The sequence below is a fragment of the Panulirus ornatus genome, chromosome 12, assembly GCF_036320965.1.
Source record: "Panulirus ornatus isolate Po-2019 chromosome 12, ASM3632096v1, whole genome shotgun sequence".
NCBI lineage: Eukaryota > Metazoa > Arthropoda > Malacostraca > Decapoda > Palinuridae > Panulirus > Panulirus ornatus.
In genome coordinates, this window is record NC_092235.1 from 27286222 (window position 1) to 27299657 (window position 13436).

The 13436-nt window shown below is 38.0% G+C and overlaps 1 protein-coding gene and 1 non-coding gene across 4 annotated transcripts in view; one reads left to right on the forward strand and one right to left on the reverse strand.

The window, feature by feature from the left end:
- Positions 1-827: 827 nt before the first annotated feature.
- On the reverse strand, positions 828-968 carry LOC139752280 (U4 spliceosomal RNA). Its single transcript, XR_011713531.1, has one exon. It is a non-coding gene; the product is annotated as a U4 spliceosomal RNA (small nuclear RNA).
- Positions 969-3960: 2992 nt separating this feature from the next.
- LOC139751940 (alkaline phosphatase-like) overlaps positions 3961-13436 on the forward strand; it is a 47998-nt gene continuing 38522 nt past the window's right edge. Inside the window, exons 1-2 of one of the 3 annotated variants that reach the window (XM_071667644.1) lie at positions 3961-4063; positions 8735-9309. In XM_071667644.1, coding sequence (XP_071523745.1) covers positions 9204-9309 — 106 coding nt within the window. In that variant the 5' untranslated portion in view covers positions 3961-4063; positions 8735-9203. Of the gene's footprint in view, positions 4155-8509; positions 8663-8734; positions 9310-13436 lie in introns of those variants that run through there. The other 2 variants (XM_071667643.1, XM_071667645.1) reach the window with 2 other exon arrangements.

The following is a 13436-nucleotide window of genomic DNA, read 5'->3' on the forward strand; positions in this document are numbered from 1 at the left end:
TCAATATCACAATAGCATCAGAGACATACAGACTTTTAGCTTTTGGAAAACTGACGTAATTTCTATCTTTTTTTACTTTGTTGCACATACAATGTATCGTGGACCTCTGGTAAAAGGCACTAGCTCCTCGTTATCCTTATATTGTAAGTCTAATTCGCATCGAACTGATCACTCAATCTATTTGCAATGATGCCGGTAATGGCACACCAAAGAACGGGCTGTTACAGACAAGACCGCGTGCCAAGCTTAGCCCTGGCAAATCTTTACACACACAATAAAAGGGTAACTACAGAACGAGCAATGATTGGACAGAGACCGTGCCAAGCCGTCTGATGGCAAATCTTAAACAGCAATAAACTTAACTTCCATCTCAGCGTCCATGAACATAAGCCGAGGTTAACAAAATTCAAACTGTTTCATAAGTGTCACGTATGAAAAGAGAGGAAATGTAACTATCGGTTCTTCTCATACATTCTCTATCTACATGAATAGCTGTCTGCCTCTAAGAAACTGGGTGTCATCGGCAAGTCTAGGGTGGGCCGTTTTGACAACTGCTTCTTTCCCTATACGTCGAAGCTTTGGAATTCTCTACCATCCCACGTCTTTCCCATTAACTATGACCTGGCACATTTCAACAGACAGACCTTTCATGTTCTCAAAAATTCGTGAATACTTTCCCTCGACTTCTTTTTCCACTTCATAATTCAATATTTCAATTAAGGTCCAGCCTTGATGTGGACTTTTGTCCGAGACTGGAATTTTCAACGTGAAAAATAAGATACGGTAGTATACTACGAGGTGATTTATTTAATTACATGCTAATGAAGCCCTTGAGCGGGCATATAAAAATTGTCATAGCCGCCGATATTTCACGACGACTAGACGGGGTATTGGGAAAAGTTTTCAACTAGCAATAATCGCACCTCGGATGAACCTCATTGGTTACGATACTGCCACTGCGCAAAGCTAGCAAATTTAATCGAACACGAGGTACTCTCTAATATTCCTGCGGACTGTCGAATATCATAAACTATCCAATGCAAAAAGAAGATTAAACTGATATTTTTTACAAAATTTATATATCTATGATTATAAATATTATTCTTCGTATTTATATATAAAAGTATTATATCATTTAATACGGATGAAAGAAATTACCCTAAAGTATTTTACTGCAACATGCTGAAGTACACAGGTAGTCAACCTTACAAGGCATTCACCTTTACTGCATATCATAGCTAGTATGTAGAATCATCTTGTGAGTAAAGTTTTTGGAATGATCAAGATCCAGATACTTTTTCATTGTAGGTAAAATATATATATATATATATATATATATATATATATATATATATATATATATATATATATATATATACAGATATTGGTGTACTTTTTTCATGCAAAGTATACTAATTTCTTAAAGTAAGAATGGGTCTCCATTCAAATATCAAACCCAATATGTTCCAACCTATCGATACAGCTTCTTTAGCAGTAAGAATGGGTTCGATTCTAATATCAACACAATATATCTCAAACTACAGAAATTAGCTTGTTTCGCATCAAAAAAGAAAACACTTTTAAGATTCAATAACTACAACTCATATCATAATTATACGATGATCTATCCACACATAAAATGGTGACAGCAAAGTATATAACTATCAACACAGAATATAATAATCCCTATTGTTTTATATTTAAAGTATTCTTGGCGAAAATAACAAACCAATGTCTTTACTAGGTTCCCCTTAAATTATTAACATACATTTTCTTCCAAGTGACCGAAAACTAAATTGTTCCCGCCGGACTGAATCAATGGTTATTCTCTTTACTGCAGTAGTTACAATAGTAGATTACGATGAGCAAAATCACTTATCTAATTTTCATCAATATCACAATAACATCAGAGACATACACAGACTTTTAGCTTTTGGAAAACTGACGTAATTTCTATCTTTTTTACGTTGTTGCACATACAATGTATCGTGAACCTCTGGTAAAAGGCACCAGCTCCTCGTCATCCTTATATTGTAAGTCTAATTCGCATCGAACTGATCACTCAATCTATTTGCAATGATGCCAGTAATGGCACACCAAAGAACGGGCTGTTACAGACAAGACCGCGTGCCAAGCTTAGCCCTGGCAAATCTTTACACACACAATAAAAGGGTAACTACAGAACGAGCAATGATTGGATAGAGACCGTGCCAAGCCGTCTGATGGCAAATCTTAAACAGCAATAACCTTAACTTCCATTCAGCGTCCATGAACATAAACCGAGGTTAACAAAATTCAAACTGTTTCATAAGTGTCACGTATGAAAAGAGAGGAAATGTAACTCTCGGTTCTTCTCATACATTCTTTATCTACATGAATAGCTGTCTGCCTCTAAGAAACTGGGTGTCGTCGGCAAGTGTTTTGACTACTGCTTCTTTCCCTATACGTCGAAGCTTTGGAATTCTCTACCTTCCCACTGAGACATGTGAAAGCATGAGAAACTGTACGATAATTGCAGTGGGCGGGGACGTGTCGACGTGTGGTGTAAAGGCAAGACATGCAGCCGACCGACCCAGGATCACACACAAAAAAGTCACCAGTAGGGAACCTCATTGTCTCACTGACCCTCAAAGGTCAGGTCAGAGGTCAAAACCCTACCACCTAAGGGTCGAACATTCATCCCCAAGATGCTGACTTTGAATTGCATATTTTGTTTTAACTAAGCTTGGTTGCCAAGGTTAATTTCTACCGACTCCACTCATTAATGAACCGCTTGGTTATATCAGCATAAATATCATGAACAGGATTTCCAAGTATTTTTAGAACGCATCGAAATATATCTCACTCCTCTGTCCAAACAGATCGCAGGTTCTCTAAACATGTTGTATGTTTATCTTCAGGGATTCTGAGGATTTTTTTCAGAGAAAATGGCTCGACAACTTGACCCAGACTGGAGACCAGAAAGAAAGCGATCTGGTCTTCCAGTGGAGGTCAGAACCTTGACCCGATACACCGAGGGTTGGGAGAGGAGACACCTCGGGGTCACAAGAAGTCACGAAAGGTCACGATGGCAAAGGAGGCAGGAATGTGGTAATACGGTCCTGATGCAGGCGAGATCACCTGTGACGCAGGCAACGATGGGAACAGAGGGTGCCCGTCCTCCCATTTTTCTTTTTTTTCCCCCCCCCTCAAACGAAACGAGAACATGGCTGCACAGTCACATAACTTTCATACTAAACCTGACATGCATGCCTGGACTAGAGTAAATGTGAATCACACACACACACACACACACACACACACACACACACACACACCACACACACACACGTTCTCGCTCATCCTGAAAGGATTCACGTACCCGGCGACATCACGTTTTATTTCATAACTGTCTATTGTAAAACATTCACTATCATTATTATGATTACTGCAAGTACGATTCTGCAAGTGAGGGAGATCGGCCCCATATCTTGTCAGTGATTACAGTGACATTACCTTAGTACTAAGGTTTTGATAAACACAAACATCACAGGTTGAACAATGAAACTTTCCTTGTTCAGTACGTAACCTCTGGTAATCATGTATACAATACTGAATCCCCTTGTGATACAAACTACTGTGATTGTCTTCATTACACTTTGAGAACAAAACAGACATCACACAGAACCCATTTCAATCTACCTCACAGAGCGATACTGTTGCTCCTGAATAAACTTGTCAATCGACAAAAAGTACAAAATAGTATAAAAGGGCCAAACAATATATCAGCCAATATATATATATATATATATATATATATATATATATATATATATATATATATATATATATATATATATATATATATATATACGTAAAGGCTAAATTTGATTCATCTGTTGCACGTTTTCCAGCGAGAGCTGGCAGCCACCACCACGGCGCTGCGCCAGGGATGTTGAAGGTTTGGTCTGGAAGGTGAGGCGAGCATCTCCCGCAGTTCATTCCAGACCGGTGTAGACTGTACGCTGGAACCTCTCCAGTCCTCTTCATCCCGGCGAAGCCTGGATATCGGTTTGCGCGCGAAGTGTGTATCGTTGTCCCCTTGCGAAGTAGGGTCCGGATTGTATTTCGTGAGATAAGTCCGGGGGACAATTTATTATAGCCTCGTCAAGCTGGTCAGTATATACATTTCTCAAGAAGTGGGAGCGTATTTATCATGTTCTCGGGAACTGTAATACAGTTTGTAGTTCTCTCGTGAGGTGGAAGGCAATACGTTATTCTTCACAAATCTCTCGCAAAAGGAAACAGTATTCGAACTACTGTCCATCTCAGATACCGCCCTTGTGTACTGATAGATTATGGAAAAAAACTGTGATAGAAAGTTAGTCAATAAACAAACATAGAAGCACATGGGTATTACGTCTTTCAACTGATTTGTTCGCAAACTTTTAAGCGTATGATCAAAATAGAAGAAAAAAAATCATCCAAGGAAGTTATTTTTCCAACCAAAAAGTTTTTCTCTAAACTTTAAAAAAGTGCTCTTAACACTGTTCTTAAAGAAAATGTTTCAGTAGATAATGTTTTAAAATCGAACTAACGAAATTATGGCTTCGGATGAAAAGGATATATATATATATATATATATATATATATATATATATATATATATATATATATATGATACTTGCTGTAAATCATAAAAGAGTGATGTTGGTTTTCAAAGTTGCTGTTATCAGTACAAGAAGACCTGTTTCCATAAATAATTTATATTGTGACTTAGTTGCGGGGAGGGGGATAATGTTATATTTCAAAACAATTTCAAATACAAACTTCTCCAAACATCACCCACAAGGACAGAGTAAAACAAAGCCACAGCCTCTTCAGTGTCAAGGTTATAGCTTAGTGTGTGTGTGTGTCCGCCACCTGGCCCCAAGGACTGTACAGCTCAACCCATAGGGGATAGAGCCCCACTTCCAGGGGTTGTACTGTTGTCCCTCCATACGGTCCCAGGACGTGCATGTACAGGTGTGGTAATTACTATATAACTTTTGGCTACATCTATAGCCGGCTCTAATGATGACAGTACATAACACGGCAGGCAAAAATTTTATGGTGATGGTGAAAGGAAGAAAGTGAGAGTTGTGGGAAACAGACAGAAGATGAGACAAGGAAACACGTACAACCATACAAACAACATATATGCCATGAAGGACAGACATACAAAAAGACTATATCACATTCATGAACGCCCTTCCTGTCAAATTCTTTTTTACACGTACGCAATGCGCCCAGAACTAGTAAGAAGCTAAATTCCTTTACATTGCTTGTTCATCACTTATTCTCATCAGGTTAATGTTCTTGTACTTTACAAAGGTGAAAATCGTATTTCTGCCAATGATCATCGTACATCTTAAACGATAAATATATATCTCTAACTATACGGAGGAACTGCCAACAAAAGTAGTTATGCATATAAATTTTCTGTCTCGCTCTCTCTCCAATCCTGCCTTATGACAAGTCTCGTCAGAGGTACTCGTAGGTACTCTTTTGCATATAACCAAGGGGTCAAATAACGAAACAGTCGATCACATTGTCCAGTGATAGCTAACGTGCCCAGCGGATACAGACTAGCGACAGATGAAGACAGCAAACATGACCAACCGATCGATCATGAGCTGTAAACCAATCACAACTATTAAGTCTTATTTCACAAATAAAACATTTATCTGTGTGTATTACATGATTAAAACATACAATCTTGAGAAACACTCACACCTTAAGAAATGGTGCTCACAAATGCTCATATCTGGGATGATAATTTTCCGAAGAATAGGGAAACCCCTTCTTTATCATCTACCAGAGAAAAGATTTGTGACGTATTTCTCTTCACACGGGAGGGGGCTTCTGGGAACCCCAAGAAAAGGGACGCCAGGTTTGCTATATTGCGACAGAATACATCATGATGTCAACACACTGGGACAAATCATAACAACAGATTCCAAGTTGATTCAATATAATATTGCAAGACACTGCCTGAAACAACACAACACAATATAACGTGGTAAACACATAACAAAGAGAAAACATTATATCAGTATAATCACTTCAACATAACAATATAAATTACATCACATACACTTTGAAATACATTATAACTAAAGATGGCTGTAACCAAGGAAACGGAGAAACATTAATTAGGTATTTTCCTAGGCTATATCGTTGAAATATGTAGGTGCAACAGATTAGGATATATATATTCATGAGCAGTTACTTTAAACGACCTTGTAGATTACTGCTAACCCAGCAGTGGAGGGCCAGAGAATCAATAGTTTCTACATCAATAAACTAAAAAAAGGCCCTTGGTGTACTCCTGGCGAACATATACATACTTGCAATTTACGTTACCTGACAACACGAATTCCATTAATTCATCGTACAATTCTTGCCTGTTAAACCCCAGAAAGTAAATTAAAATTCATCTATCATTTGACTAATTTCTTAAACAATTTTAAGTTACGATGTCATGAGCTTTTTGCCGTAGATTGCCATGGAAATAATACAGCTTAACAGGAGTTAGATATATTCATAACATATGCAAGAAGGTAGATCAGACGACCTACTTATAGGGTACAGCGAGGCGTCATCTTAAACATGTTATTATTACACTCACAACTTATGTAAGTAATTAAGAAACTTATATAAACATTCCTAACGTCCTCTATGAGAGCTGTGGCTAGTTTACATATCGTATGAAGGGTAACTGTCTGAACTGTACGAGGAAGGAGCTCTTACATTATGGGTACAGTATCATGAATTTTCCATCATATATCACTGTAAACACCATGATGACCCTACGAAAGCACTTCTTTATTTCTTATATTTTAAACTCTCTTGCTTGATTTCTTATCACAGTCTCTGGCCGTTTTACCTCCGCATCTGTTTATGAAGTGATTACTTGCTCACAAGAGGGAAAGATTAACTACAAGAAACAACGATGAAAAATGTTATTGAAGCCAGACTAACACGGGAGTACTCACCGCATAATATTGCGCGTCGTTGATAGGCCTGGCCGCTGCACTTCTGTAATCATCAGTTCTTGATTGAAAGAGAGATGCACTATAAATATTAGGGATAGGCACTGATTCACTATCACATTTTACTGTTATGATACCAGGCTATTTCATTCTGTCTGACCTTCTAGGATACTTGAACTATAAAGCACATTGTTTGTTTACCAGTTGACGTGCACCTGGAGCATCCTTATATGAAATAAACTTTTATTTTTTGTACTCCACCTATTTGAACTACTTCTTGTGATATCCCTGATTATAGTAAAAGTCTATAGAATATGTGTGGATTAGATAAGTATTGGCATATCAAGGTAAGCATATTATATTTACGTTTAATAATATATTGAATGTCCCTGAATCCGGTCAGCTGATCATGCTGCCGTAAGGAGACATTTATTGTAATGTAGCCAAAACACCATTCAGTTTTATTATCGTTCACAGTAATGTAATGCGTACTTTTCTTGATAATCTAAATCTTGTTATTGAAGGTCACTGTCTGTTTTATTTGGTAAATGATTTGATAAGAATTTTGGATTTCTTTGTGCTCGTTTAAACAGCCTTTTAAATATATGGTAGAACCTTATTTACAATAGAATCATTTTCATAGAAAGGGGTTCGACCACAGTCAAATTGATGTAGAAAATCCTGACCTAAATACTTCAACATGCCATGACATGCCCATGTATGACATTACATAAGTATTGTATTTATAGTTACATACACTTGTTCACTGATTCATATATAATCCAGAAGCATGGACATTTGCCAAAATCCATACCGAAACACATCATATATCACATAATATTAGTTTGTAAGAAGAATAACAAACAGTTGGTGTACTGAGAACTGCAGGGACTTGCTCTAACTGTTAAAGTAGCCGTTCAAAGGCAATTATTCATTATATTAAGATGCATAAAGATTGTAAAGACATCAGTATGTACAAGTTTAACCATAAACTAAGTGCAAGTAATCCAGCAATACGCCTCAGCTTATCATCATAGATTTATATACAATGTATACGATGTGTAGCCATTTAGAATTATTACCTTATTATTGATCAATAACATTAATGCTTGTACAATTCAGTAAGCTATAACACTATACCAGTCATTCTTAATGACGAAAGGATCAGTTATACGTAACAATGTAGGCCGACTTAAAACACTATGTCAACACCTGAGTTACCCTTCATACCTTATAGTCTCAAATGGATAATTATTAGATATTTTGAATACAAAAATATATAAATCAATATAGAATGTATTGTCTACACTATCTTCATTAGATGATAATTGATGAAAAAGAAAAAAAATATATGTACGAAGGCCAAATCCTATCTGTGAGGGCATACGATACCGGTACCAGCCGCCCTTCAAAACAAATGGAGGATGAATTGTTGTGAGATAAGCTACCTCTGCCCGTGTGTGTTCCAATCCTGTGAAGAAAGGCACCTGTGTGGACAGCCTGGCAACAAGGCTAGTTCGACAGTATGTCGCTGGGCGCTATAAGGAACAGGAGTGGGTATAAATATGATGATAGTCGCCCATTCTTCGTAGAGGGAAGTGACTGGATGTTTACGTCCCGTGGAAGTCATTGTTTGTGGGCTTTGAAAGGTATTGTGGCTTTTGCTGTTATTTATTGCATTATGTTGTTGTTCTGCATTGTCTTTTGTTCTCTGTATATAGGAGTAAATAAAGTGGTTGCCAGAAAAATGTCTGATTTTGAAAAGAATTATATTACGAACATTACTGTCTTCTGATGTGGAATTGAACAATAGTAAACAACTTGAGATACTCGAACATCCCACCACTCAACACGACTTTGAAGTTGATTAAGGATTTTGATTCACACACATGAGTGTTCATTACCCCGTGGTACAAGCGGACGGAGGGCAGGTGGGAGGAAACATACAGGCCAGATTTCCTTTATAAGTTTCGGTGTTGGTGCGCCCACGACTACCTGTCACCTCCCGTCCTTAGCTGTATTAAGAACACCATCCCTGGGCTTTGCTCTAGGGCCCTTGTTTCAATATTTGCATCAAATCTGCCTTCTTCATCCTGCCTGGCCCCACTTACTCCATCCATCTCTGACATCGGGTTCACCACACCCATCTGACTGATTGGTCCCACATTGTCCCAGGACCTACTCTTCACCATGAGGGCGGGCAACTACCTGCTGGTGCTGCTGCTGGTGCTGCTGGCGGCGGCGCTCGTGAACCCTGAGCCCAGGAAACGTCCCAGGAAGAGCAAGGAACGAGCAGGTGAGTCATGGAAAATGGTTTTGTTTCAAGGATGTATACAAGTGTCAGATATGGAATAGTGTGACAAATGTGACATTTGATCATTTATCTATGGTCATTTCATTATATATATATATATATATATATATATATATATATATATATATATATATATATATATATATTGTGTGTGTGTGTGTATTGTATTTTCCCGTCTTCTGGATGTAGTTAGATAATCATATGACGCTACTAGGGGTAGGGGGAGGGGGAGTAATCTAGACCTACTTGCTATGGGTGTCTGAAGGAGTCCACACCTTATCTTTGTTATCTACGGTCCCTACCATCAACACCACTGCCACAATCACCTTTTCTACCACCTACCACCTTTCTACCGCAGCCATTACCACCACCAGCATTTTTATTCTCTGTTGTGACGATTACTATCATTACTTACGCCAGGAATACCATTGCTCCCATTATCATCACCTCATTACTAGTGCCAGCGCCGTCGCTAACCACATAGACCACCACTTCACCTAATTAGCAGCATAAACACAACCCTCACCACTAGCAGTACTATGTAACACTAGAATCATTACCACAAACCACCAGGCCAGTGCCAACCTGAAACGTGATAAGCGAAGCACCTCTTTCAAATATCTATTTATATCGCATTTTCTATGTATTTCTATCTTAATTTCTACCAATGTCGATTTCTCATACGATGACACCCTCACTTATATGTTACATACAGTGAGGCACTCGTACGCCTCCTGTGGGGAAAGTAACTAGTTATTGGCTAACCACGTGCGTGCGTGTGTGGGTGTGTGTGTATACAGGTTTGCCAAAGCTAGGCAAGGCTCGAACATCCCCTCAGGATGCGTGGTTGATTGGCACTGAACAATGGCCCGATTATGCAATTTTTTGTGTTATTTTTCAACATTTTAGTTGTAAATATAAACAATATATATATATATATATATATATATATATATATATATATATATATATATATATATATATATATATGCATAACCTTCACTGTGAAGACATGCACAACCACCACTGGAAATAATTTCCCATAGAAATAAATAAATTTATCGGTAACATTTCGTTTTCTGTGATAGTTTCAACATAAAGAAGGGATGACTTGTTAATACGTTAATGGGAAAGTTACACCTGTATTGACGCCATCTTAACAATTCCCACCACATTTTCTTTAGGATTTTTGTGAGCCCAGTTTCAGAAAAGGGAACAGGTTGTCATCATAGCCAATCTGTGACTTGCAATTTACGGTTTAGGCAACAATTTCCACTGAAACAAAGGCCTGACAAATCGTGGATCAGAGTGAAGAGAACAGTAAGAATGTGATATTCATGTCCTGAGTAGTGAAGTTTAATTTTTTTTTCATGAGTGTTGATAATGGATGACTGCGTGGAAAGTAATTTGAATTAAAAGCAACAAATTCGCCAAAATAATTTACGTAAGTCTAAACCATTTATCTCGCGATCTTCCGATAGCAACTTGGAGAAAGAAACACTGCGAGTATAAAGATGTATTTCAACTTTACTACCGTATTTGAGGAAGTATATTTGCGAGCTGGTCGCTTGCTCAATAGCTCGACAAACTATAGTAGTTTCTCCTCATCATATTTATTTCTCATAGTTCAGGTACGTGGTCAGGGATGGTGGTCGGTCATGCGCAAGTGGCTAGATGCCTTTCAGTCATGTCGAGACGACTGACTTACGACACAAGACATGTATATCACACTGACCATTGGTAAAGCAGAGGTCATACACTTTATATTCGGCCATTTCATTTTGTTGCTCAGGTAAAAGGGGAGGTGGGAGGGAGGGGGGCGTCTTTGCTGATCTGAGTTCAACACTTGATTAAAAAAAAAACCTAGGCTTCATTATTCCGACAATCAAAATATGGCACAAGGTAGTGTATAGTTAGCTAAAGATATGTAGTTTGGGTCAGGCTAGGTTACGATTTGTGATGTTTTGTATTCATAATGATTGGGAACGTTTAATGTTTCGGAGAATTACATGGATGATTATTTACAATCGGTTGTAAATTATCATCTAGTCTCATCCTGAGTATTATTTACAATCAGTTGTAAATTATCATCCAGTCTCATCCTGAGTGAGTATTATTTACAGTCAGTTGTAAATTATCATCCAGTCTCATCCTGAGTGAGTATCATTTACAATCAGTTGTAAATTATTATCCAGTCTCATCCTGAGTGAGTTACATTACCTTTTCTAGAGAAGTATTTTCGCTGATGAAAATTATTTTTTGAACCTGGATGTGAAGAGCCCAGTGTGACTAGATAATGCAGCCTCGTAAAGGTATGAACGTTTTAATTTCTATTTCATATTTTAAAAGCTTATATTGGGTCATTGCGGAGCGTTGACCTTTGTACAGAAAATAGTTTGTTCATTAAATCTCATGAATTGTCTCGTAGACTGATGGTTAATGTTGGTTGTCTGTGGATTATTTTAAGTCCATTTAGAACCTTTTGTGTATATATGGACTAGAATTTGACCACGTTTCCAGGATGTAGTCTCACTTGGAAATTAAAAAAAAAAAAAAACGCAGGAATCCATTGAAGTTTTCCCATGCAATGGTTTCGAACAGAAAGTTACTTCTGACGAAAAGAGGAAATGATTAGGTGTTAACGGCAGCCGCGATGGTAGAGGACCGGGGGTTCCGCCTCTCACGGCTGCCCGCCTCGGGCCTCCCATTCTCTCCACTCGACAATAAACCCAAAAATAGCATTTTTTCCCCCGTCATCTGTGGAGCAACACAGCCACATCTTGCTGGGGGAGGGGGGGGGGGGTTTAAGCATTTTTTTTTTATTATTATTTTCGTTAAATTGGTTGTTTGGATATGTGAGAACAGCTTTGCAGATTGTTACACAAAGGAGCAACATATCTAATCTTATATTTTTCGGTAATTGACATGCTATTATGTTTCATTTCTGTCCTCGTTGTATTGTATGGGAGCCAAATTTAAGTCTTGAGGTGACTTCAGATACCCTCAGACCAGGTTTCAACCGTCGTGTACGAACAGTCAGTCTTATTCCACAACCAAAGGATAGCTACAGGATGACGTCATTCACTGTTATATAGACTAGCTTCTCTTTATGAGTTTTTAAAGGAAATCTATTTTTTCTGCGAAATGTACCAAAAATTGCAGGTAATAGTTCAGGGTATTTTTAATTCAAAAAACTTTTTGTTTCAAAATTGAAAAATATGATATTGAAAGACTTTTTTTACTTGAAATACTCATAATGCTTGAAATATATCATAATGCTTGAAATACATCATAATGCTTGAAATACATCATAATGCTTGAAATATATCAATGCTCTGAGTTACCGATATCTATACAGTAAATACGATACAAATGATGCGATGATACTTTTAAATTGACTTCATTTAATTGTTTCATTAAGGGTCATAAGGACGAAGAAACTATATTGTAATCCCAAAATGATAACAATTACATCAGGTATAACTGTAAATGTTTCCGCGTAGAAAGTGATGTACCTTTGTATATGGACATTACGTAATGCACACCTATATGTGTCAGACACACATCCCTTCCTACCCACAGATAAACGCTGTTGATAAATTCTTACGCAGTCTCATAACGACTGGGGGTTAGTGCGCATGAGCGTTCCACGGTAAGGGTTGTAAAGGAAGACATTGCTTCCTGCTCTTAAGACGTTGCCACACTCGCCAGTTTGGTAAACTGTGTGTCACGGTAGATGACTCTGTGGTCCAGGGATGTGGTGCCTGCATTGCCTCGCTTGCAGGAGGGCAATGGTTGTTTGCCTCAGGTGGTATATACGTCACGTGACACATGGCAGTAGGTCAGCCGAGGCTGGTTCACAGTGCCAAGGTCAAAGACTGTGATGGCATCTGACCTGTTGCTCTTTAGGTCTGACGGAAATAAATAGATAGATAGATAGAAAGACAGAAATGAACCAGATTAAAAAGAGCGAGGAGATGAAGATAAGCATGAGGAGGATGACATTAATTAGTCGTTAATTACGATACTAATGATTGTAAAGTGATGTGATTGCGTCAGGAGAGTGTAACCCGTCATTAAGGTTATGTAATTAACACCTCGTTACTGGT